This window comes from Triticum aestivum, chromosome 5D, assembly GCF_018294505.1.
Source record: "Triticum aestivum cultivar Chinese Spring chromosome 5D, IWGSC CS RefSeq v2.1, whole genome shotgun sequence".
NCBI classification, from domain to species: Eukaryota; Viridiplantae; Streptophyta; class Magnoliopsida; order Poales; family Poaceae; genus Triticum; species Triticum aestivum.
In genome coordinates, this window is record NC_057808.1 from 545,366,795 (window position 1) to 545,393,231 (window position 26,437).

General features: G+C 45.6%; 3 protein-coding genes, 2 long non-coding RNA genes and 1 pseudogene across 7 annotated transcripts; 2 read left to right on the plus strand and 4 right to left on the minus strand.

The window, feature by feature from the left end:
- The first annotated feature begins 3,606 nt into the window (after window positions 1-3,606).
- LOC123123696 (uncharacterized) lies at window positions 3,607-10,680 on the plus strand. Of its 3 annotated transcripts, none has more exons than XR_006460746.1 (5): window positions 3,607-4,062; window positions 6,714-6,752; window positions 8,461-8,699; window positions 9,088-9,182; window positions 10,140-10,680. It is a non-coding gene; the product is annotated as an uncharacterized lncRNA (long non-coding RNA). The 3 variants fall into 3 exon arrangements; XR_006460745.1 differs by having other exon boundaries at window positions 8,461-8,692; XR_006460743.1 differs by lacking the exon at window positions 10,140-10,680 and having other exon boundaries at window positions 8,461-8,692; window positions 9,088-10,111.
- LOC123123695 (wall-associated receptor kinase 4-like) lies at window positions 4,823-8,606 on the minus strand. Its single transcript, XM_044544264.1, has 5 exons — window positions 8,405-8,606; window positions 7,961-8,200; window positions 6,910-7,827; window positions 6,311-6,493; window positions 4,823-6,125 (listed from the first exon to the last, which is right to left on the minus strand). The coding sequence occupies exons 1-5, from the start codon at window positions 8,604-8,606 to the stop codon at window positions 4,954-4,956; spliced, it is 2,715 nt and encodes a 904-aa protein (XP_044400199.1). The 3' UTR covers window positions 4,823-4,953.
- Window positions 10,681-13,660: 2,980 nt separating the features above from the next.
- LOC123126112 (wall-associated receptor kinase 5) lies at window positions 13,661-16,559 on the minus strand. The gene is made up of 3 exons (XM_044546509.1): window positions 15,621-16,559; window positions 15,034-15,216; window positions 13,661-14,838 (listed from the first exon to the last, which is right to left on the minus strand). The coding sequence occupies exons 1-3, from the start codon at window positions 16,543-16,545 to the stop codon at window positions 13,661-13,663; spliced, it is 2,286 nt and encodes a 761-aa protein (XP_044402444.1). The 5' UTR covers window positions 16,546-16,559.
- Window positions 16,560-16,858: 299 nt separating this feature from the next.
- LOC123126115 (uncharacterized) lies at window positions 16,859-26,251 on the plus strand. Its single transcript, XR_006461563.1, has 5 exons — window positions 16,859-16,947; window positions 17,738-17,883; window positions 19,897-20,010; window positions 21,349-22,364; window positions 26,182-26,251. It is a non-coding gene; the product is annotated as an uncharacterized lncRNA (long non-coding RNA).
- Window positions 17,901-21,057, minus strand: LOC123126114 (wall-associated receptor kinase 5-like; annotated as a pseudogene).
- Window positions 22,379-25,763, minus strand: LOC123126113 (wall-associated receptor kinase 5). Its single transcript, XM_044546510.1, has 3 exons — window positions 24,853-25,763; window positions 24,073-24,255; window positions 22,379-23,882 (listed from the first exon to the last, which is right to left on the minus strand). The coding sequence occupies exons 1-3, from the start codon at window positions 25,754-25,756 to the stop codon at window positions 22,711-22,713; spliced, it is 2,259 nt and encodes a 752-aa protein (XP_044402445.1). The 5' UTR covers window positions 25,757-25,763; the 3' UTR covers window positions 22,379-22,710.
- Window positions 26,252-26,437: the final 186 nt, after the last annotated feature.

Below are 26,437 nucleotides of genomic sequence, written 5' to 3' on the forward strand. Positions count from 1 at the left end.
ATGTAGTGTGCCTTGCCATGAGTTGGTCAAGGGGTACAATAGTGATCCGGGAATGGATCACATGACAGCGGTCGAACTTATCCTTAGTATCTAGTGGACTAAGGAATTTTCTCGATTATGGAGGTGAAAAGGAGTTCGTCGTAAAGGGTTACGTCGATGCGAACTTTGACACTAATCCGGATGACTCTAAGTAGTAAACCGGATTCGTATAGTAGAGCAGTTATTTGAAATGGCTCCAAGTAGCGCGTGATAGCTGCATCCACAAGATGACATAGATATTCGTAAAGCACACACGGATCTGAAAGGTTCAGACCCGTTGACTAATAACCTCTCTCACAAGCATAACATGATCAAACCAGAACTCATTGAGTGTTAATCACATAGTGATGTGAACTAGATTGTTGACTCTAGTAAACTCTTTGGATGTTGGTCACATGGTGATGTGACCTGTTAGTGTTAATCACATGGTGATGTGAACTAGATTATTGACTCTAGTGCAAGTGGGAGACTGTTGGAAACATGCCCTAGAGGCAATAATAAATTGGTTATTATTATATTTCCTTGTTCATGATAATCGTTTATTATCCATGCTAGAATTGTATTGATAGGAAACTCAGATACATGTGTGGATACATAGACAACACCATGTCCCTAGTAAGCCTCTAGTTGACTAGCTCGTTGATCAATAGATGGTTACGGTTTCCTGACCATGGACATTGGATGTCGTTGATAACGGGATCACATCATTAGGAGAATGATGTGATGGACAAGACCCAATCCTAAGCCTAGCACAAGATCGTGTAGTTCGTTTGCTAAGTGCTTTTCTAATGTCAAGTGTCATTTCCTTAGACCATGAGATTGTGCAACTCCCGGATACCGTAGAAATGCTTTGGGTGTACCAAACGTCACAACGTAACTGGGTGGCTATAAAGGTGCACTACAGGTATCTCCGAAAGTGTCTGTTGGGTTGGCACGAATCGAGACTGGGATTTGTCACTCCGTGTAAACGGAGAGGTATCTCTGGGCCCACTCGGTAGGACATCATCATAATGTGCACAATGTGACCAAGGAGTTGATCACGGGATGATGTGTTACGGAACGAGTAAAGAGACTTGCCGGCAACGAGATTGAACAAGGTATCGGGATACCGATGATCGAATCTCGGGCAAGTAACATACTGATAGACAAAGGGAATTGTATACGGGATTGATTGAATCCTTGACATCGTGGTTCATCCGATGAGATCATCGAGGAGCATGTGGGAGCCAACATGGGTATGCAGATCCCGCTGTTGGTTATTGACCGGAGAGTCGTCTCGGTCATGTCTGCATGTCTCCCGAACCCGTAGGGTCTACACACTTAAGGTTCGGTGACGCTAGGGTTATAGAGATATTAGTATGCGGTAACCCGAAAGTTGTTCGGAGTCCCGGATGAGATCCCGGACGTCACGAGGAGTTCCGGAATGGTCCGGAGGTGAAGATTTATATATGGGAAGTCTTATTTTGGTCGCCGGAAAAGTTCCTAACTTTATCGGTATTGTACCGGGAGTGCCGAAAGGGGTCCACCAAGGGGGTCCACCAGCCCCGGGGGGCCACATGGGCTGTAGGGGTGTGCGCCTTGGCCTATATGGGCCAAGGGCACCAGCGCCAAGAGGCCCATGCGCCAAGAGATAAGGGAAAGGGAGAGTCCTAAAGGGGGAAGGCACCTCCGAGCTGCCTTGGGGAGGATGGACTCCTCCCTGGCCGCACCCTTCCTTGGAGGAAGGGCCAAGGCTGCCCCCCCTCTCCCTTGGCCCTATATATAGTGGGGGGGGGGGGGGGAGGGAGGGCAGCAACATCTAAGCCCTGGCGCCTCCCTCTCCCTCCTGTGACACCTCTTCCTCCCCGCTTGCGCTTGGCGAAGCCCTGCCGGGATCCCGCTACTTCCACCACCACGCCGTCGTGCTGCTGGATCTCCATCAATCTCTCCTCCCCCTTGCTGGATCAAGAAGGAGGAGACGTCGCTGCTCCGTACGTGTGTTGAACGCGGAGGTGCCGTCCGTTCGGCGCTAGGATCATCGATGATTTGGATCACGACGAGTACGACTCCATCAACCCCGTTCTCTTGAACGCTTCCGCTCGCGATCTACAAGGGTATGTAGATGCACTCCTCTCTCTCTCGTTGCTAGATGACTCCATAGATTGATCTTGGTGATGCGTAGAAAATTTTGAATTATTCCTACGTTACCCAACACTCCCCTCCACCGCCGCCGCACTTTCCAATCGCCCCTCCGCCACCACTAGTAGCCATGCCCCACGCGGGGTTAGGAGCTACCCATATCTAACGCTGGAGCGCTAGCTGCAGCTCCTTGAGCAGGTTCGGGCAAGGCGCGAAGCCCGGATTGCCGTGGGGCTACCTCCGGACGCGGTGGATCTGGAGGAGGACTTGGAGGTGTAGGAGGAGGAGGTTGAGGAGAAGGAGGAGGAGGAGGAGGATGTGGGGGACGTTGGGGGCCGATTTTGCTGTTTTGACCCTTTTTGAAAAGTTCAGATAAATCTAACCCCGGTCTGTAAAATTTTAGGATCTGACTCTTTTTCTACCGGCATTGGCCTCGGCGGTAGGATAGCACAACCTACCGCATAGGTCTCTGGCGGTAGGACTTACGTGCGTCGTCACACCCGTTTGGTGTGGAAAAGACTCTACCGCCATGGTCCTTGGCGGTAGGGTTCTTCAGCTTTGTTTATTGCAAGTATGCCCCTATAATAATTGCTTGCATGTCCCTACCGTCAAGTAGCCTCCGAATACGTTCCCTCCCGGATACCATCCCCGGTCTAATTCGTTGTCATAATCGAGACGTGGCACGAGCCTCCGAATACGTTCCCTCCCTGGTACCATCCCGACCCTTTCTCCTCCAAGTTTGGCGAGAGCCTCGGGAGGCTCACAGCAACCGTTCCCCGAATGCGCCAGCGTTGTCGACAAACACAGCAAGACCCCATATCCGCTTTGCAGCACCGGGCAAGCAACACGTAGTAGCATCCGTCAGCGCTGTCGCGTGCTGTCGTTGCTGCGCGCTGCATCGAAGCATCCATCGGCGCCGCCTCGTGCTGTCGCAACTGCATCCATCGGCATCGTCACGTGGTGTCATTGTTGCGCGCTGCATCGCAGCAACCACCAACGTGGTCGCGCGCTGTGTCGCAGCATCCGCCGGGGGCCGTCGTGCGCTGCGTCACCGGGCTTGACACGATGCTGCAATTGTGATCGCCGCTGGCGCTCCCCCGGCGAGGTGCGCAACGTGGCAATGCAACACGCGGTTTTTTTGGTGCCTGCTACGAAGGGTGCCGGTGCTGCAACTGGCCGACGGCGCTCCGGTCGTTGCTGCAAGGAGTGTCGTTACGCTTCAAGGGAGGCCCGACGATGCGGCTTGATGTTGTGCGTTGCGGCGACGTACGTGGGGAGAACGAAGCAGCGTTTGTACGTTGACTGAAAAATCAAGATGACTATGTTTGCATCTAGATTATGACCAATCGGACGGCTGGCTATCAGCCCGGCTGATTTCTCCAAAGGTGTAACGAAAGCGGTAAAGTAAAATACGCTTTGGAGGCAAGAATACGGTTGCAGCATCCCCCATTCCAGTCAGCGCGGCCTTCCATCCCGCCGCTGTGCCGACCGCCGAGGTGCCGGCCGGACGGAGGAGGACGGCGGCGGGGAAGCACGCAGCTGCGCAGCGACCGCGGGAGGTTTCAGCGATCGGCCGCATTGCTGCGGCAGGAGGAGCAGCGCGGGCTTCCGGCGACAAGGCTCCGTCGCGCGAACCAAGACGCGGACTCGACGGGATTCCGGCGTCAGAAGCAGCGGCTGGGGCCACGCGGCGACTCCGGGACGCCGCTGCCCGATTCCGGCGCGAAGGCTACGTCGCGCGAATCACGGCGGCCTTGACCAAGAAGGAGGGGTTCGTGCCGCGCGGCGGCCGGTGCTGGTGAGTTTGGGTCGGTACGTCGCGACGGCGGCGAGCCTGCTCGGCGGCCCACGGTTGGACCTTGGAGCCGCGCGAAGAGAAGGGGATCCACTCCAAACCCAGCACAGGTAAATTTCGATTCAGTAGTGGAACCACTAATTCAGTATTGTGTGTGTTGCATAGCTGAATATATCTTCAGAGTTCGGACTGTGAACACTTATCTTCAGAGTTCAGAGTTCAAGCTGAATGGCCAAAACAGGAGCAGGGTTACCTTATTGGAATTCACAATCATAACAATGGCTGGGTTTAGTTTTCTATACCACAAACCAAAGAACTAACTGGGCATACAAGATTACAAACATCACCTTGGAAGATCACCAATCAGTTCGGACATGTCGCTGGTCCCATGTGTTCCCTTGTCGAGCAAGACAACAACTGAAGATGATCCTCCATTGTTAATCATGTGCATAGCTGTTGTCTTCAGGACCATTGGTTGTTTGCCAGCTGAAGTTTTCATTTACCAAGTACTCCCTCCGTCTAGAATTACTTGTCGCGGAAATGGATAAAAATAGATGTATTCTAGAACTAAAATACATCTAGATACATCCATTTGTTCGACAAGTATTTCCGGACGGAGGGAGTATTCATTTTATTGCTATCTACAAAAGATAAGCATAAACTGGCAGACGATGCCAGCTGAACTATTTTATTATTATAGAAATGCTACTTGAAGTTAGTTTGAGCCATCAGAAGATGACACTTGGAGCAAAATAACGACAGTCAAAGGCTTCTTAATTGGACCATACACATCCCAAAGCTCGTTTCTCACAAATTTACTACAATGGTGTAAGTGTTCTACCAAAGAAACAATGGCGTATGTGGCGATTTCTCCAGCATGTCAAATCAAATGATAGGATTATTGCTCCGTAACTGGCCAACTTATTACGACAATGTGCGGGTTAATTATTTAGTGTTGCATATCCCAAACAAAAGAATTGACTGTGCATCAAATACAAACATCATCTTGCAAGATCTTCAACCAGCTCAGACATATCGATAGTCCCACGTGTTGTCTCGTTCAAAGGGACAGCCACTGAAGGTGATGCTCCATAACTACGTGCAAAGCAGTTATGTTCACAAGCACTGGTGGCGTGCGAATAGAGTCTCCTCATCATATCTAGCCTCTCTGCAACTTCCTTCATTGTTGGCCTGTCATCTCCCCTCTGGCTAAGGCAGTGAACTGCGAGTTCACACATGTTCTCAAGGACCACCATACCCGCGTCATCTGTAATTTCAGAGTCCAGCATAACGTGGTGCGTCTTCCGATGAAACATCAAGGGAAAGCTATATGACAGTGAGTGCTTTCCATTAAAGTTGTTGGTATATATAGCTCTCTTTCGTGTCATTAGCTCGAGAAGAACAACCCCGAAACTGTATACATCGCTTTTCTCAGTGAGAAGATGGCTGATAAAGCTCTCAGGGTCAAGGTATCCCAGTGTTCCATGGACAAACATGATGAACTCACTTTCATCCATGGACTTAAGTGCTGATGCTCCGAAATCAGCAACCTTTGCATTGAGCTTGTCATCCAAGAGAATGTTGGCAGACTTGACATCGCCATGTAGGATTGTGCGAGATGTGGATGAATGTAAGTAAGCTAGAGCTTCTGCTGACTGTGTAGCAATCTTCAGGCGAATAGCAAGGGGAATTGGCAATCTACGATCAGCACCGTGAAGGAACTGGGATAGAGTACCATGGGAGACAAACTCATAGACCAACATTGGGACATCTTTGTCCAGACAACAGCCTAGTAACCTCACAATGTTTCTGTGATTGATCTGTGACAAGATTATAATCTCATTGACAAATTCTTCTCTCCAATCAGCATTGATTGCTTTGGACTTCTTTATGGCGACCTCTTTTTGATCATCCAAAGTTCCTCTGTAGACCATACCATGACCACGACATCCAATAACTCGATCTTCATTGTAGTTGTCAGTGGCTCTCGTTATCTCTTTCTCCGTAAGTATGCGGATTGTGTCAACCTGCTTTGACCTCATCTCATCGTATAACTTGAGACCTCCATTTTGTCTGAAATACTCATCTTTCTCCCTCTTGTGCCTTCTTATTTGAAATTGCATGAGTAGCAAGCATGCTAAGGCCATCACCGAAGTTGCAGAAATACTGAGCCCTGCAAATGTATATTTTTCAGAAACTAACACTAATATATTTCTATAGCAAATTTTGAGCTCACTATTTTCTTTTGGTTTTACAAGTATTTTTTTATTGTTACATGAATGTTAGTTATTACAATGCATATGTTACTGTAAATAAACGTATGAAAAGGGATTCACTGTTTGAATAAATGATGCGTACCAATGACCAATTTTTGATCTGAAGACAACAGAGATCGGCATCCAAATTTTGTACCATCAGGTCGTGTTCCTCTCTTGCATATGCAAGAGTAGTTCCCGGGTGTGTTGCTACAGACCCCTTGTCTGCATGGATACAAATCTTCATACTTGGGGTCCTGCTTACGCAATGTGCACTCGTCTATGTCTGAAGATAACATTGGAAACATCTACTCAGAAGAGTAAATCTGAAACATGAATTCACTATGCTTTCACTATTGCATGTTGGCTAAAGAAAGATTAAGGAAGTAATGAATCCATGTTTTCAATTCAATATGCAATGCTGTAACTATGCTTCACATAACATCTTCGAAATTAATATTACACCGTGCATTAGCAACTTACATCAGATTTTTTTTGCTTGCCAGTTCTCTGTGATGGTGTGGTGGAAATCAAAGCTACATGAGGTAAAATCGCAACCCACATATTGGAAAGTCTTCATATAGATGTTTTGTGAAAGTGTATCTGGGTTTAACTAACACTGCATATTGTTTATAGTTCCATCTGTTTTCAGTGTAATATCCATAGAAATCTAGAGAAGTTAAATTAAAGTAAATACTTAACCTTGACAGCCATTCAGAAGATAAGGATTGCCCTCATATCCTCCGGAGCACTGGCATAAGTATCCTGGACCGTTGTTCGCGGCCATGCAATAGCTGTTTGTACTGATGCAACCATAGTCAGTAGGTGTGTCTTTCCCCTTCTCCGGGCATGAGCCATTCCTAATGGCCCAGTCGACAACAACGGCAGCACCTCTGTTAGCTCGACCATCGATGAACCCAAGTGTGCCGGCAAGGTCCTGCTGCCCGAAGGTGTACCACCCGACCTCAGCCACCATGGCGTACAAGCATGGGTTGAAGCTCCATACCCTGCTCTGTGTCATCTCAAATTTGATCTCCAAGGAGGTGAGGTTGGTGGGGATGGCAACCTCACAGCAGCCCATCCCATTGCATGGCGCGTCCTCAGACGTGTTGTTGATGCCCTCGCAGTTCGAGTAGCAACCAGTCACATACTGGCCCACGGTTTCTTTGTAGCCGGTGATGAGCCCAAGGGTGTTGCAGCCAATGACTGTGAAACGGTTGCGTGGCGGTGACGGGAGGAAGGGCGTGTGCTTCAGATCGTACCCTGTGGTGAACTTGGTGAATGTGGTGTTCGACGTGAAGCAGATGTGATTGACGGGGCTGTATAGGTGCATCTCGCCATTCTTCAGTGAGATGTCGGTGATCTCAGCTGCTACATTCGGATCACCAACAGTTGGCCTTGGTGGATCGACCGTGCTGTCGCAGTCGAGGTTGAAGTAGCTGTTGAGGCTGATCGCAGCGCAGTGCGCGCCAATCCCAAAGGGGTATGGGATGGATACGTCGCCACACTTGTCAGGGCAAGCTGGTGACGACATGGAGTGTCCAGAAGAGGCTCGGGCAAGTGTTCCCACTGCTGGGAAGAAGATGCTTGCTATGAAGATTACCATGACTGTCGATGCTCCTGCCATAGTTGGATGCCAGTTAGCCATGTTACATGTATGCAAACTGCACATTATATTAGCTGGACAGGGTTAAATCAATATGGAGTAGGTTTGTCACCAGAAATAACTAAATGGAAGTTCCTCTAGCCATACCATGACCACCACATCCAATAACTCGATTTTCCTTGTAGTTGTCAGTGGCTCTCTTTATCTCTTTCTCTGTAAGTATGCGGATTGTGTCGACACGCCTTGATCTCATCTCATCATATAACTTGAGACCTCCATGTTGTTTGAAATACTCATCTTTCTCCCTCTTGTGCCTTCTTTGAAATTGCATGAGCAACATGCATGTGAAGGCCATCACTGCAGTTGCAGAAACACAAACACTGAGGCCTGCAATAATATATTTGTGAGGAACAGATGCCTGTAAATTTCTATTAGAATTTGGACTTTGCTATTTTCCTTTTGGTTGCAACTGGTAAGCAGTGTTCAGAGTTCAATAATTTTGTTTCTATTACATGATTTTTGCTATGGAAGCACACGTTTTGTAGATGAAAGCATGAACATAGATACACTGCTTATATAAACGAGGCTTACCAATAACCAATTTCTCACCAACCATTGGGCGTGGTGAATCGATTGTGCCGTTGCAGGTGAGGTTGAAGTAGCTGTTCTGGCTGCTCGCAGTGCAGTCTTCCCCAATGCCGAAGGGGTATGGGATGGGCACTGCTCCGCACTTGTCAGGGCAGCCTGGCAACGGCATGGAGCGGTCGGATGAGGCTCCGGCCTCTGCTGCCATTGCTGGAAAGGAGATGCATACTATGGAAACTAGCAGGGCTGCTGATGCTCCTGGCATGACTGGATGCCAACAACCCAGTTAAATCAGTATGTGGTATACTCCCTCCGTTCCTAAATATATGTCTTTGTAGAGCTTCAACTATGAACCACATACGGATGTATATAGATGCATTTTGAGTGTAGATTCATTCATTTTGCTCCGTATATAGTCCATTTAGTGGAATCTCTACAAAGACTTATATTTAGGAACGGAGGGAGTATATGCTTGTCTCTAGAAAAGAAAATTTGCAAGTTGCCATGTGATTCATCTGAGAGAGTCTCCAGCAGTGTCAGTCAACTAGCACAAGTGGTATCACTGTATCAGAGTGTACGTTAACACGCAGGGGAGACTTTGACCGTGATTGTGTGCTTGCCTTCATTTCGAATTGCTGCTTTTGTCAATGGTTTCACACCCCTCCTCTGAGATCTTCTATGGTTTCCAGGAAATCAGATGGTTTGGTGTTGGTGGTAACGTGAAGGAGGATGAATCATCGTAGATTGGCTGGTTGAAGCCTACACATTAAAAAAAATCAACAAGGTGAGAACACCACGATTCCAACCTTTATGTATTAGAGAAAAACAATTATTTAGCATACACATACGCTCTTGTGCTGGATGGGGACTTTTATTTAGGTCAGCTGGATCATATCATCATTCATGTATTGAGAAGCATGAGAAAACCAGGAGTTAGTGGTGAATTTTCTTGATTCGACAATGTGCTGGCTTGCATTCTCAGAGGCTGGTCAGCTGGAGCATGACAACACTCATTGTATTGACTATTGAAGAGCATGAGGAGACGAGAGCAGCGGTGCAGCACGGAGCAGTGCTGACACCTCCGCAGGCTGCGCCTTCTGGGGCCGGTCCTCGAGCTCCGCCTAGGAAATCCAGTTGTTGCATAGTATGTATAGTTCCTGATGATTGATTATTATTGATTGGTTGCAATGGCTATTGTGTGGTCGAGGCATTTGGAGGAGATAATTTTTGTTGGGGCTTGCCAGGCGCTTGGGTTGGGTTGCTCATGTACTCTAAGTAGATCGTTCCTGACAGTAGCAGTTTGCTGTTGTTTGCTAGTTGAAGTAGGAGTTGCTTTTGTAGTAGCAGTTATAGATCTAAGTAACCTTGCTGGCCTTGTTGTGCCCGGCAAAACAATCTACGAATATTATGAATGAATGAATGGATGGATGGTTTCATGGTGCATCAAGATGGAACTGATTGTTTTAACTTTTTTCTCTCTGTGCCCCTCGTCTTCTCGTTGGAACATCGTAATAAATACTCCCTCTGTCCCAAAATATAAGAACGTTTTTAACACTATACTAGTGTAAAAAAAACGTTCTTATACTATGGGACGGAGGCAGTAGTACAGTATGGTTCTTATTCACTCAGAGGTACCAAATCTGAGGTGATCTTTTCAGGCTGTGGGAAAGAGCTGTTCAGTTAACTGAATGCTGTCTAGAGCTGTTGTTGCAGGTTTGATGCAGATGTTCAGTTCTTGCAGGTGGGAGGTGTTATCTAGAGCTGTTGTGCTCTTGGCTGCCCGGTGATGGGGCGTGCAGCATGGGGACGGGGCACCAGACCAGACCAGATCTGGTTTGTTTAACTGAATGCTGCGACGACGCTGCAGTCCCAGGATCTCGCGAGGCCAGGAGCAAGCTGGCGACGGATGAACATCAACAAGCTGACATTGCCATGGCCTGATGGTGCTGGTCCAAGACCGAGGGAGGGAGCGGCCACAGCAGCACGTCGGCGGCTCGTTCTGGCAGCTTTAGTGGTCTTTTTGTGGTCTCGAAATCTTGGTGTAATTTCTGTTCTGTTTGAGGTGCTTTCTATTTTCGATGAACTTTGATAATAGATCTAGATCCTTCTTGAGAAAAAAGGAAGTCTGAGGTCTATAGCTCGCTTGCTGCGAGGAGGAGTGAATGCTCGCCTACAGCGCTCCTTTAGTGGGCCAGCCCGTGACACTGTTGGTCTTTTTGAAAACAAAAAAGTGTAGCGCAAAGACATAGCATTGATTTTCCTCTATAACCTTTAGCACTATTTTACCCCTAGAAAAACCTTTGGCACTGTTTTTTTCTTACTTTTTGTTTATATTTCGAGATGTTCTAAATATATAATTCTTCAAAAATTACTTCACAATATTTTTTAAAACTTTCATCATGCATTAAGAAAATGATCATGAAACATAAAAAATTGTTCGTGCAACCTTAGAAAATGTTCATAAATATCTTTAAAAAATGTTCACGCTACTTAAAAAATTTCTAACACATAAAGAAATATTTGCATTTAAAAAAATATTCATGGTATTTCTGAACAATGTTCAAACATGTGTTTTCAAATGTTCACTATTTTTTTTTCAATATGAATTTTGCAATGTTCAACATGGATTAGTATAAATGTTCAATGTGTATTTGTAAAATGTTCAATCATGTACGTGAAAAATGTTCAACATATATACGTAAAATCTGCAATATGTATTTTTAAAAAGTTGACATATATATAGAAAATGGAACAAATTGAAAAGGAGAAAAAAAAGGAAACCGATAGAGAAAACACATGGAAAAAACAAGAAAAAAGGGAAAGGTTCTTACCCCGGTACTAGGAGAGCAACTAGTTAACGAGCGCTCCTTCGGGAGCCTCGCAACGATCAGCGCCACTTGACGCGCTCTAGGCCATTTGCAACGCGTCGTGCTCTGGGCGCTCCCTCCGGATTTTTTTTTTTATTTTTCCGCACGCGTTTTCGGCTTTTTAAACGGTTTTTTCCGGGTTTTTTCGACGTTTTGGTTTTCCACCGGTCTTCCTTAGCTTTTCGATCAAAAAAATATGGAAAAAAATTTGCGCGAAAAAACACGTTTTTTTTTCTTTCGCGAGAGTCACGGTTTTGCTTTCGTGAGAGGCACGGTTTTGCTTTTGCGAGAGTCACGGCCGTGCCCCTCGGAAACGAAAAAAAAACGCGTTTTCTGTTTTTTTCCTTTCGCGAGAGTCACGGTTTTGCTTCCGCGAGAGGCACAGTTGTGCTTTAGCGAGAGTCACGGCCGTGCCTCTCGGAAACGGAAAACAACGTGTTTTCTGTTTTTTTTTCTTTTGTGAGAGTCACGGTTTTGCTTCCGCGAGAGGCACAGTTGTGCTTCCGCGAGAGTCACGGCCATGCATCTCGAAAAGGAAAAAAACATGTTTTCTGTTTTTTTCCTTTCGCGAGAGTCACGGTTTTGCTTCCGCGAGAGGCACGGTTGTGCTTTCGCGAGAGTCACGGCCGTGCCTCCTTGGAAACGGTAAAAAAAGTGTTTTTTATTTTTTTTCCTTCCGCGAGGGTCACGGTTTTGCTTTCACGAGAGGCACGGTTGTGATTTCGTGAGAGGCACGGGCGTGCCTCTTTCGGAAAGGGAAAAAACCCATGCTCTCGGTTCGGTTTTTTCGTCCGGTTTTTTTCGTGAAAAAAGAGTTCGTCAAAACCTATCAACATGGGATCTAGTTTAGAAGATCTCGACGCGAGAAATCCAACGATGAAGGCGGTTCAAGATTTGGACGCACAGTTTGAGAGATAAAACGTTTTGAATAAACAAATCTACGAAAAAAAGGAAAAACTCCCAGGTTGCGACAAGTGACGCGCTGCATGTGCGTCACTTGTCGCAACCAGGGGAGTTGGAGTGATCTTTGCAACGAGTACTCCTCAACTAGTGATTTCGCTGTACTGATCCATAGAAACTTCCTACAACTGTGCTATTGGGCCATCTCACCAAGATATACACTTTCTTTTGTCTTGCAGTGAGCGAGACATAGCATTGATGAAGACTGATGCTGTTGGAGGACATGTTGTTACTAGGTACATCGGGGCCTACGGTGCAACTTATACACGTGATTTCTCTACTCTCTATTTATATCTCTGTTACTTAAAAAGAACCTAAGGTTCCATCTTTCACTCACTTTTCTCCATAGTTTCAAGAATCGAACCGGTGAGCCTGACGGTTCAGGTTTTTACTGGTCAGACTATTGGTTCGCCAGTTCGATTATTGGTTCCCTAGGTGCAAAATATAATACATTTTTGTAGTAGGGAAGGTCAAAAAGATTATTTCCTTCCTTTAGTACAACAACTCGGGTGGGATTTAGTGGTTATTGGTCCAAGTTTAACTCATTTGATCCGTCACAACTTGACCTGAGTTCAAATCCCACTCAATTCAATTGATTTTTCACACTCGACTTAGCTAGCATCATTGCTCGGTTTAGCTACTCCGGGTTTTTCAACCCTGGTTCATATAAAAACCAGCCGATTGAACCAGTTTTCTACAATCCAATTACGGAGCGGTCTAATTAGATTATAAAAACCGCCGAGGCCGCTTGCTCTAGTTTTTTCCGGTCTAACCGGCGCACCGGTCTGTTTTTTTAAACTATGGTTTTCTCCCCACCATCCATTCGTCCAACCTTCCACCCTCCATCTTTTTTCCTAGTTTTGCATCCCCTTCTGGTTTTCATCAAACTAATATTCAGTAACCCAATAAACCAGATCGTCCTATGGTATAACAATTGGATGCAAAGACTAGGGCAATGGAACTTCTTTTCTTTTTTTTTTGAGAAAAAAATAGAGGGAGTTAAATGGTTGAGAATTGATCTGCTACAGAGGAAGGAAGCGTCCCCCATCCTATCTGTCACCGAGTGTTTCCTTCATGCCACCATCTTTGCCTCCCCCGTCTTACCCGTGCAGCGGCCTTGTCAGCGGACATAGGAGTGGGGACCTGCCCATGGCGTTAAGAATGGGGACAATTCAGATGGCAAGTTGGCAACAGCCAACAAGCTATACAGTATACACACATTATGGCCATGGTCAAACTATACAGTATACACACATTATGTGCATGTTCCATACCTACAAATGCCAAGTTTGGCGATTTCTCCGGCATGAATAATCAAATGTTAGGATAATTGCTTTGCTCCATGAACGAGTTAACTTATTATTACAACGGTGGCTGGGTTTAGTTTTGCATAACACAAACCAAAGAACTAACTGTGCATACAAGATTGCAAACATCACCTCGCAAGATCTTCAACTAGTTCGGACATGTCGATGGTCCCGCGTGTTGCCTCGTCGAAAGGGACAACAACCGAAGATGAGCCTCCATAGTTATGTGCATAGATGTTGTTTCCATGACCATTGGTTGCGTGCAAATGAAGTCTCCTCATCATCTCCAGTCTCTCTGCAACTTCCTTCATCGTTGGCCTGTCATTTCTTCTCTGGCTAAGGCAACGGACTGCAAGTTCAGCCATGTTCTCAAGGACAACCAACCCTGCATCATCTGTAATTTCAGAGTCCAGCATAACGTGGTGCGTCTTCTGATGAAACATCAAAGGAAAAGTATAGGACAATGATTCCTTTCCATTGAAGCTGTCAGTATATATAGCCCTCTTTCGTGTCATCAGCTCCAGAAGAACCACCCCAAAACTGTATACATCACTTTTGTCGGTGAGGCGGCGGCTGATAAAGCTCTCAGGGTCAAGGTAGCCAAGGGTTCCATGAACAAACATGATGAACTCACTTTCATCCATGGACTTAAGTGCTGATGCTCCGAAATCAGCAACCTTTGCGTTGGTCTGATCATCCAAGAGAATGTTGGCAGACTTGACATCCCCATGTAGGATTGTGCGAGATGTCGACGAATGTAAGTAAGCTAGAGCTTCTGCTGACTGTGTAGCAATCTTCAGGCGAAGATCAAATGGGATTGGCGATCTAGGATCAGCACCGTGAAGGAACTCAGATAGAGTACCATGGGAGACAAACTCGTAGACCAACATTGGGACATTTACATCTAGACAACAGCCGAGTAGCCTCACAATGTTTCGGTGATTGATTTGTGACAAAATTATAATCTCATTGACAAATTCTTCTCTGCAATCATCGTTGACTGCTTTGGACTTCTTTATGGCAACCTCTTTTTCATCATCCAAAGTTCCTCTGTAGACCATACCATGACCACCGCATCCAATAACTCGATCTTCATTGTAGTTGTCAGTGGCTCTCTTTATCTCTTTCTCTGTAAGTATGCGGATTGTGTCGACTTGCCTTGATCTCATCTCATCATATAACTTGAGACCTCCATTTTGTTTGAAGTACTCATCTTTCTCCCTCTTGTGCCTTTTTCGTTGAAATTGCATGAGCAACATGCATGTTAACGCCATCGCCACAGTTGCAGAAACACAAACACTTAGGCCTGCAAAAATATATTTTGGAGAAACTGATGCTAGTAAATTCCTGTTTTTAGAATTTGGACTTCGCTATTTTCCTCTTGGTTGCAACTTGTAAGTAGTGTTTTGTTTCTATTGCTTGATGTTTGTTATGGCAGTATAAATCTTGATGTTGATGGAGGAATGGATAGAGATAAACTGTTTACATGAACGTTGCTTACCGATAACCAATATTTGAGCTGGAGAATGCAGAGATTGGTATCCAAAATTTGTACCATCAGATCTTTTTCCTGTCTTGCATTTGCATAGGTAGCTTCCCGGTGTGTTGTGGCAGATCCCTTTTCTGCATGGATACAAATCTTCATACTTATGGTCCTGCTTACGCAACGCACACTCATCTGTGTCTGAAAATATTAACGAAAGCACTTAGAAGCATCAAATTAAACACAAATTCTTTTTACTTTCATTAAATATGGATAAAAATTAATAAAGCCAAGTAGGGGAATTCACTTTGTAATGATGTAGCTTGTCTTTCTGTAAATTTGTTTCAACTTCATATTACAGAAAAACTGACGTTTTTTTTTTGTCATTACTATGCTGATGTGTGCTGAACTAGATACAATTATATGAGTATTGCCAGGCGGTCACACAAGGTGAAATTAGGAACTCACCTGCTGGTGAATTTCCTTACAGATGTTTCGTGGAAGTGTATTTGGTCTAACTAACACTTTATGGTTTAGAGTTCCATCAGTTTTTAGAGTAATATCCTTGGAAATCTACACAAGTTATATTAGAATAAATATCTAACCTTGACAGCCGTTCAGAAGATAAGGATTTCCCTCATATCCTTTGGAGCACTGGCATAGGTACCCTGGACCATTGTTCATGGCCATGCAGTAACTGTTTGCACTGATGCAGGCATAGTCATTAGGTGCGTTTTTCCCCTCCTCTGGACACAAGCCATTCCTAATGGCCCAGTCAGCGATGGATGGAGCACCCCTCCCGGCTCGATCTTTGATAAACCCAAGGTTGCCGACGAGGTCCTGCTGCCTGAAATTGTACCACCCAACCTCGGCTATCATGGCGTAGAAGCATGGGTTGAAGCCCCATACCTGGCTCTGGTTCGTTGCAAAGATGATCTCGAAGGTGGTGAGGTTGGCTGGGATGGCAGACTCACAGCAGCCCATCCCAGCACATGGTGCGCCATCCGACGTATTGTTGACACCATCACAGTAGGAGTAGCAGCCAGCTACGTACTGGTTCGCGGTGCCCTTCTGACCGCCGATGAGCCCCATGGTGTTACAGCCAATGACTGTGAAGTGGTTGCGCGATGGAGAGGGTAGGAAGGGCGAGTCCTGCAGCCGGTACCCTCCGGTGAACTTGGTGAATGTGGTGTTTGACTTGAAGCAGATGTGGCTGACAGGGCTGAGCACACGCATCTCGCCATGCTCCAGTGAGATGTCAGCGACCTCAGCTACTGCTTCTGGAGGACCAGCCATTGGCCGTGGTGGATCGATCGTGCTGTTGCAGATGAGGTTGAAGTAGCTGTTCCGGCTGGCTGCGGCGCAGTCTTCCCCAATGCCGAAGGGGTACGGGATGAGCACGTCGCCGCACTTGTCCGGGCAGCCTGGCAAAGACATGGAGCGGTCGGATGAGACTCCGGCCGCTGCTGCCATTGCTGGAAGGGAGATGCATACTATGAAAACTAGCAGGGCTGCTGATGCTGCTGGCATGATTGGATGCCAATCACCCATGTTACATGTATGCAAACAGCACATCAGCTAGCCCAGCTAAATCAGTATGTGGTATGCTTATCTCTGCAAAAAAAGTAACTGCATGTTGCCATGCGATCCTGATTGTATATAGTTCATCTGCGAGAATATCCAAGAGTGTCAGTTAACTACTACAACTGGTATTGCTATACGTACGTTAACTCGCACAGAGACTTTGACCTTGATTGTGTGTTTGCCTTACTCTTACTTCTTTATTTGGAGTTGTTGCTTTTGTCAATGGTTTCGCCCCCCTCATCTTATTTTCTATCGTTTCCAGGAAATGAGATGATTTGGTGTTGGTGGTAACGTGAAGGAGACAATTTGAGTTGTTGAAGCCTACTAATTCTTTTTAAAATCAACAAGGTGAGAACACCCCGGTTCCAACTTCCCATTAGAAAAGAAGAAATATGTAGCTTACACATACACTCATTCGCTAACGCGTTAGCTTGCATTCTCAGAGGCTTTTTATTTAAAAAGAAATTGGTCAGCTGGGGCATGTCAACATTCATGTTTTTACCTTTTTTTAGACAAATTCATGTTTTTACCTAGAAGAATACATTCATGTATTGAGGAGGGCTGCGGCGAGTTTCTAGCTGCATGGGCCAGGTGGTACAGTTGGGCCTATTTACTTCTGGGCCCAGCAAAATGCACACTATCCGGAATCCGATGTGGCCCAACTTATAAGCTGAAAATATGTGACCATATATTGCTATCAGAACATAGTTGAAGAGAAATAAGATGTGGACTCAGGAGTGCGGCGTTTCTGCTCCTGAGCTCATCTGCACCCGCCCTAACGAAAAAATCAAAACAAATACTAAAAAAATTCAAAAAATTTAAATTTCTTTTTGTGTGGTAGATAAGTTTATGCGTGAGGTGCGCTCCAAGTTTCAACTCAAGGTCTGTAAAAAAGTTTACTGTTCACACACTGTTCTGACCCGATTTGTTTTTTCGCTGAGAACTGCTCAGATGTTCAAATAATTTGAAATTTGGAGCGAACCTCACGCATAAAATTATCTATCACACAAAAAAATTGGATTTTTTGATTTTTTTTCGTATTTTTTGATTTTTTTTCTGACCGGGTGCAGATGAGCCTGGGCACCGAATTGGGTTTTCGCTCAGTTGGCAGCTAAGAATTTGTTTTTCTTCGTTTCAGCGGAAGCTTCTCCAAATCGATGCTACTGCTCCTATCATTTGGTATTGAAGGTTGAAAACATGTGGCCGTGCGGGGAGAGGCCACCGGCGGAGGGGTCGGCCGGGACGGGGGAGGTGCAGCCGGGATGAGCAGGAAGAAAAAGAAAGGTAAAAGAAACAAAGAAATGGTAAACCACTGCTAAGTGGGTTCATATGACAACAAAAATATGACGGCTGCAGTTTTAGAGTGTCTGAAATGGGAAAGTACTCCATAGCCTCTAAAAAACTTTTAGGAGTGCACCCTAAAATCATTATAGAGGCTGTGTTTATAAAGTGCCGTTGTTGCTCTAACTTATTACAATTTACAATAGTGGGTGGGTTTAGTATTGCGTACCACAAACAAAAGAATTAACTGTGCATACGAAATTACAAAGATCATCTTGCAAGATCTTCAACCAGTTCAGACATATCGATGGTTCCATGTGTTTTCTCATCGAAAGGGACAAGAACCGAAGATGACCCTCCATAGTTATGCGCACCGCGGTTGTTTTCGTGAGTATTGTTCCCGTGCAAATGGAGTCTCCTCATCATCTCTAGTCTCTCTGCAACTTCCTTCATTGTTGGCATGTCATCTCCCCTCTGGCTAAGGCAATGAACTGCAAGTTCAGCCATGTTCTCAAGGAGCACCAAGCCTGCATCATCTGTAATTTCAGAGTCCAGCATAACATGGTGCGTCTTCTGATGAAACATCAAGGGAAAACTATATGACAATGATTCCTTTCCATTGAAGCTGTCAGAATATATAGCCCTACTTCGTGTCATCAGCTCCAGAAGAACCACCCCAAAACTGTACACATCACTTTTATCGGTGAGCCGACGGCTGGTAAAGCTCTCAGGATCAAGGTAGCCAATTGTTCCATTGACAAACATGATGAACTCACTTTCATCCATGGACTTAAGTGCTGATGCTCCAAAATCGGCAACCTTTACATTGAGCTGATCATCCAAGAGAATGTTGGCAGACTTGACATCCCCATGTAGGATTGTGCGAGATGTCGACGAATGTAAGTAAGCTAGAGCTTCTGCTGACTGTGTAGCAATCTTCAGGCGAAGATCGAATGGGATTGGAGATCTAGGTGCGGCACCATGAAGGAACTCAGATAGAGTACCATGGGAGACAAACTCATAAACCAACATTGGGATATCTACATCCAGACAACAGCCAAGTAATCTCACAATGTTTCGGTGATTGATCTGTGACAAGATTATAATCTCGTTGACAAATTCTTCTCTCCAATCATTGTTGATTGCTTTAGACTTCTTTATGGCAACCTCTTTTTGGTCATCCAAAGTTCCTCTGTAGACCATACCATGACCACCACGTCCAATTACTCGATCTTCATTATAGTTATCAGTGGCTCTCTTTATCTCTTTCTCTGTGAGTATGCGGATTGTGTCGACCTGCCTTGATCTCATCTCATCATATAACTTGAGACCACCATTTTGTTTGAAGTACTCATCTCTCTCTCTCTCTCTCTTGTGCCTTTTTCTTTGAAATTGCATGAGCAACATGCATGTTAAGGCCATCAGCATGGTTGCAGAAACACAAACAATGAGGCCTGCACAAATATATTTTTGAGAAACTGATGCTAGCGAATTTCTATTAGAATTTGAACTTTGCTATTTTCGTTTTTGTTGCAGCCTGAGAGTAATGTTCAGAGTTATATTTTTGTTTCTATTACATGATGTAGATGAAATAATGTACAGTTTACATAAACGATGCTTACCAATAACCAATTTTTCAGCTGGAGAATGCAGAGATTAGCATCCAAACTTTGTACCGTCAGATCTTTTTCCTGTCTTGCATTTGCATAAGTAGCCTCCCAGTGTGTTGTGGGCTTGTGGCAGTCCCTTTTTCTGCACGGATACAAATCTTCATACTTGGTGTCCTGCTTACGCAATGCACACTCATCTGTGTCTGAAGATATTAACGGAAGCACTTAGAAGCATCAAATTAGACACACACCACTGTAGTACTTTCATTCATAATGGATCAAAAAACAATAAAGTCAAATAGGGAATTCACTTTGTAATGCTGTAGCTTGGCTTTCTGTAAATTTTCTCAACTTAATATTACAGCATGTGTTAGTAATTTACCCTACAAATGATTTTTTTTCCCAGTACTACAGTGAGGTGTTCCAGGTGGTCACCTGTAGGCACAGAAGTTTTGAAGACTTCTGTTAAAACTAAAAGTTGGAGCTGCTACACAAGGTGAAATTCAGAACCCACCTGCAGGTGAGTTACCATACAGATGTTTCGTGGAACGATGGAAATGTATTTAGTCTAACTAACACTGAATATGGTTTAGAGTGACATCAGTTTATAGATTAATATCCTTGGAAATCTACACAAGTTATATAGAGTAAATATCTAACCTTGACAGCCGTTCAGAAGATAAGGATTGCCCTCATATCCTTTGGAGCACTGGCACAAGTACCCTGGACCATTGTTGGCAGCCATGCAGTAGCTGTTTGCACTGATGCAGGCGTGGTCATTAGGTGCGTCCTTCCCCTCCTCCGGGCATGAGCCATTCCTAATGGCCCAGTCAGCGATGATGGGAGCACCCCCCCGGGCTTGATCATGGATAAACCCAAGGCTGCCGGTGAGGTCCTGCTGCTTGAAATTGTACCATCCAACCTCGGCCACCATGGCGTAGAAGCACGGGTTGAAGTCCCATACCTTGCTCTGGTTCATCTCAAACTTGACCTCGAAGGTGGTGAGGTTGGCTGGGATGGCAGTCTCACAGCAGCCCATCCCAGCACATGGTGCGCCATCCGACGTGTTGTTGACACCATCGCAGTATGAGTAGCAGCCAGCCACGTACTGGCTTGCGGTGCCCTTGTAACCGCCTATGAGCCCCAGGGTGTTGCAGCCGATGACTGTGAAGTGATTGCGTGACGGGGAGGGTAGGAAGGGCGTGTTGTCCAGCTCGTACCCTCTGGTGAACTCGGTGAATGTGGCGTTTGACTTGAAGCAGATGTGGCTGACGGGGCTGAGCACGCGCATCTCGCCGTGCTCCAGTGAGATGTCGGCAACCTCAGCTACTGCTCCGGGATCACCAACCATTGGCCTTGGGGGATCGGTCGTGCCATTGCAGGACAGGTTGAAGTAGCTGTTCCGGCTGGTCGCGGCGCAGTGCTCCCCTATGCCGAAAGGGTATGGGATGGGCACATTGCCGCACTTGTCGGGGCAGCCTGGCAACGACATGGAGCGCCCGGAAGAGGCTCCGGCCGCTGCTGCCATTGCTGGAAAAGAGATGCATACTATGGAAATTAGCAGGCCTGTTGATGCTCCCGGCATGATTGAATGCCAATTAGTCATGTTACATGTATGCACTCATACATGTACTTGTAAGTTTGTCATACAATACTGATTGTATATGGTTATTCATGGGAGGGAATCTCCAAGAGTGTCAGTTAACTACTACAAGTGGTATTAGTATATCGGGGTGCACGTTAACACGCACAGATGCTTTGACCTTGATTGCGTGTTTGCCGTAGTCTTAATTCTTTATTTGTGGGGTTGCTTTTGTCAATGGTTTCGCCCCCTCATTTTATTTTTTCTTGTCTTCAGGAAACGAGGTGATCTGGCGTTTTTGGTAACATACAGGAGTAGGAATCATCACAGACTGGCCAGTTGGGGCCTACCCTCACTAGAAAATTAGCAAGGTGAGCACAAACCGGTTCCGGCTCATTTGAGAAGAAATCTGGAGCCTACACAATACACTCTCATTCGCCAATGTGTTAACTTGTTGCATTGCCAGAGTGGTGATTTTTGGTTCGTTCAGTTGGAGCATATCAACATTCATGTGTTCACCTAGAAGAATACATTTATGTTATGAGGGGCATCAGGAGACAAGGAGCGAATGATGAGTTTTGAGGTTCTAAACATTGTGATGAGTTTCTAGCTGGATGGTCAAGGTGGTTTGGTTGGGCCTATTTACCTCTGGGCCCAGGAAAATGCATACCATCCGGCATCTGACCCGGCCTGAAGCTCTGACGATATATTGCTGTCGAAACATAGTTGCAGAGAAAGAAGGATATGGACTCAGTTGGCAATTAAGAATTTTTATTTCTTCGCTTCGTCGGAAGCTTCTCCAAATCGATGCTACTGCTCCTATTTTATCATTGGGCTATCGAAGGTTGACCGACAAACATGTGGCTCCTGTTGGTTTTCCGAAAAGTAAAATGAGGCACATGAAGCAAAGTGGATCAAAATTGGCGAAACAATCGCCATCACCTGGACAAGTTATGATCGCTGCTGCTTCAGAACTGGTAGTTCAGTGACGGTGGCAGCAAAAGAGAGCTAACAATGTGACGAGTGAACTTCTATTTCCCACGGGTTAGAAATGCGGGCTTCCGGCGCTAAGGCTCTGTCGTGCGAACCGTGGTGACCCTGGCCGAGAGGGAGGGCTCCATGTGGCGTGGAGACTGGCGGTGAACGCCGGCGCTGGTGAATTTGGATCAGTTCGTAGTGCCGCCGCCGATTCTGCTCCGTGGCAGCTAGTCACCAGCTCATGATTGGACCGGCAGTGCGTAGTGCGTATTGACCCACGGAATTGGGAGACACTCATTCCCCACCCAGCACAAGTAAATTCCGATTTCTGCTATGGAACTAATAAAATCCGTATTGTGTTGCATAAGTGGACATGTCCTTAGTTGAAATGGTACCATTTCCAAATTAAATGGCCAAGACAAAGTCTGGATACTCATAATCAAACTATACGCCTATCGTCTACATGTTCCATACCTGCAATGGCGTGTGTTTTATCAAAAATAAAACAATGATGTATGTGGTGATTTCTCTGGCATGTCAAATCGAATGTTAGGATCCTTGCCCCGTAAATTGGTGTAACTATTGCAACAGTGGGGGTTAAATATTTATTGTCACATATCACAAACAAAATAATTGACTGTGCATAGAAAATTACGAATATCATCTTGAAAGATCTTCAACCAGTTCTGACATATCGATGGTCCCACGTGTTGTCTCTTCCAAAGGGACCACAACTGAAGATGATCCTCCATAGCTATGTGTATAGTGATTATTTTCAGGATCACTAGCTGAGTGCAGTCGGAGTCTCCTCATCATCTGTAGGCTCTCAGCAACTTCCTTCATCGTTGGCCTGTCATCTCCCTTTGGGCCAAGGCACTGCACTGCAAGTTCAGCCATGTTCTCAAGCACCACCATAACTGCATCATCTGTAATTTCAGTGTCCAGCATAACAAGGTGTCTCCTCTTTTGAAACATCAAGGGAAAACTATATGACAATGATTCCTTTTCATTGAAATTGTCAGTATATATAGCCCTCTTTCTAGTCATCAGCTCGAGAAGAACCACCCCGAAGCTGTATACATCACTTTTGTCGGTGAGATGACGACTGATAAAGCTCTCTGGATCAAGGTAGCCCAGTGTTCCATGAACAAACATGATGAATTCACTTTCATCCATGGACTTAAGTGCTGATGCTCCGAAATCGCCAACTTTTGCATTGAGCTGATCATCCAAGAGAATGTTGCCACACTTGACATCCCCATGTAGGATTGTGCGAGATGTCGAAGAATGTAAGTAAGCTAGAGCTTCTGCTGACTGCGTAGCAATCTTAAGGCGAAGTTCCAAAGGGATTGGCGATCTACAACCAGTGCCATGAAGAAACTCAGATAAAGTACCACCGGGGACGAACTCATAGACCAACATTGGGACATCTACATCCAGACAACATCCTAGTAACCTCACAATGTTTCGGTGATTGATTTGTGACAAGACTATTATCTCATTGACAAATTCTTCCCTCCAATCATCGCTGATTACTTTGGACTTTTTTATGGCGACCTCTTTTTGATCATCCAAAGTTCCTCTGTAGACCATCCCATGCCCACCACATCCAATAATTCGATCTTCATTGTAGTTATCAGTTGCTCTCTTTATCTCTTTTTCAGCAAGTATGTGAATTGTGTCAACCTGCCTTGACCTCATCTCATCATATAACTTGAGACCTCCATTTTGTTTGAAATACTCATCTTTCTCCTTCTTGTGCCTTTTCCTTTGTAATTGCATGATCAACGAGCATGCTAAGGCCATCACCACCGTTGCAGAAACACTGAGGCCTGTAAAAATATATTTAGTAAATTTCTATTTCAATTTTGACTTCAGTATTTTTTTCTTCCTTTTTGCTTAGTAGGGTCTAGAATTAGTATTATATGCTACTATTACATGGGTGTTTGTTATTCCGAGACACGCCTTAATGTAGATGAAAATATGAAACCGAGGTAATCTCTTTAAATAGATGATACTTACCAATAACCATTTTGTCTGCTGGAGAATGCTTAGATTGGCATCCAAAATTTGTACCATCAGATTTTGTTCCTTTCTTGCATTTGCATAAGTAGCTTCCTGGTGTGTTGTGGCAGACCCCTTTTCTGCATGGATACAAATCTTCATACTTGGTGTGCTGCTTACGCAATGCGCACTCATCTGTGTCTGAAGACAATAACGAGAAGATACACTCAGTAGTCAAACCAAACATGTTTCATTATTATATGTCAGCCGAAGAAAGTTTCAACAGGTAATGAAGCCAACCAGTCAATTCGCTTTGTAATGCTGTAAACTTCCCTATACATTACATCTTCTAAAGTAGCATTACATCATGTGTTAAAATATAGACAATTCACACCAGAAAAGAAGACCATTATTTTCCAGTTCTTTCTTTAGGTGTGGTAGAAATCAAATCCCCTCCAAGTTCATATGGGCATAAAGACCCACAAACTCAGCCCCTCCCCGCTCCACACTATCAACCGTCAGATCTTGGCTCAAAATGATCTCAGGCATCCATTTTGACTAGTATGACTATATGATTGTTGCCTTTTGCTACTAGCAAATGTTTTGAAGACTTGTGTTGAACATTAACGGTGGCTGTGGATGCACAATAAATTTGAAACCACCTATTGGTGAGGTCATATAAAATTTTCATTACTGTATCTTGTGGAACTAATACGAAAATATGGTTTAGATTTCCATCAGTTTTCGGGGAACTATCCCTGGAAAACTACAGAAGTTAAATTTGAGTCGATACTTTACCTTGACAGCCGTTCAAAAGATAAGGATTGCCTTCATATCCTTTGGAACACTGGCATAAGTACCCTGGACCATTGTTCGCGGCCACGCAATGGCTGTTGACACTGATGCAGGCATAGTCATTAGGCTTGTCCTTCCCCTCCTCCGGGCATGAGGCGTTCCTAATGGCCCAGTCAGCGACAACGGGGGCACCTGTCTGGGCTCGATCATCAACGAACCCAAGTCTGCCGACGAGGTCCTGCTGCCTGAAGTTGTACCACCCAACCTCTGCCACCATGGCGTAGAAGCACGGGTTGAAGCCCCATACCTTGCTCTGGTTCATCTCAAACTTGACCCCAAAGGAGGTGAGGTTTGCGGGGATGGCAGCCTCGCAGCAGCCCATCCCAGCACACGGCGCGCCTTCAGTCGTGTTGTTGACGCCCTCGCAGTAGGAGTAGCAACCAGCCACGTACTGGCTCGCGGTGCCTTTGTACCCGCTGATGAGCCCCAGCGTGTTGCAGCCAATTACCGTGAAGCGGTTGCGCGACGGGGAGGGGAGGAAGGGCGTGAGTTGCAGCTCGTACCCTCCGAGGAACTTGGTGAACGTGGTGTCCGAAGTGAAGCAGATGTGGTTGACGGGGCTGAGCACACGCATCTCACCATGCTCCAGCGAGATGTCGGTGATCTCAACCACTGCCTCGTCATTGCCGACCATTGGCCGCGGTGGATCGATCGTGGCGTTGCAGGTGAGGTTGAAGTAGCTGCTCAGGCTGGTCGCGGCGCAGTGCTTGCCGATGCCAAAGGGGTATGGGATGGGCACGTCGCCGCACTTGTCGGGGCAGCCTGGCAGCGAGACGGAGCGGCCGGAGGAGGCTCCGGCCAGCGTTGCCGCTGCTGGGAGTAAAATCCTAGCTATGAAGGCAAGCATAATTGGACGCTGATTTCTCATGTTACATGTTTGCAAACAGCATACCAGACTATGTTAAACTGATTTGGAGTAGCTTTGTGCCTGCAAATAAGTAAACACAAGTTGGTATGGTGCTCTGCACACTGCATCTCAAGCGATAAGGTGTTAGTTTAATTACCACAAATGATATCACTAATCATACCAGCAGGGGAGACCTTGACCCTGATTCTTGGGCGTGTTGCCTCATTCTTTCTTTTGTTTTCGTTTTGAGATGTGACGCCTCTTTGTTTTAATTGAACATCACTATTGATGCTTACCGTCTGATGAAAGAATTCGAGCAAGAACACGGGAAGTCATCCACGCGACAAATAAAGTACCTCTTGTCATTGTCGAAGGTTTTGTTTAAAGATGTAGTTTAACCCCATTTATATTGTCTCTTGTTTCAGGAAACGAAGTAATCAACAGGTCGATTAGCTTGGCTGGTTGGGGGGCAAGGAACCATCGCAGATTGGAGGGCAAGGTTTGCTTTGAAGTCAAAAAGGTGAGAACACTCCAGTTCCAACTTCTCATTAGAAAAAGTGGAATTTGGGAGCCTACACAATACGCAAATGCTGATTATTCCCATCGCCAATGTGTTTGTTAGATAGCCTGCGGTCTCTGGTTTTGGGAATTGTTAATTTTGCAAGCCGGGATATAATTGAA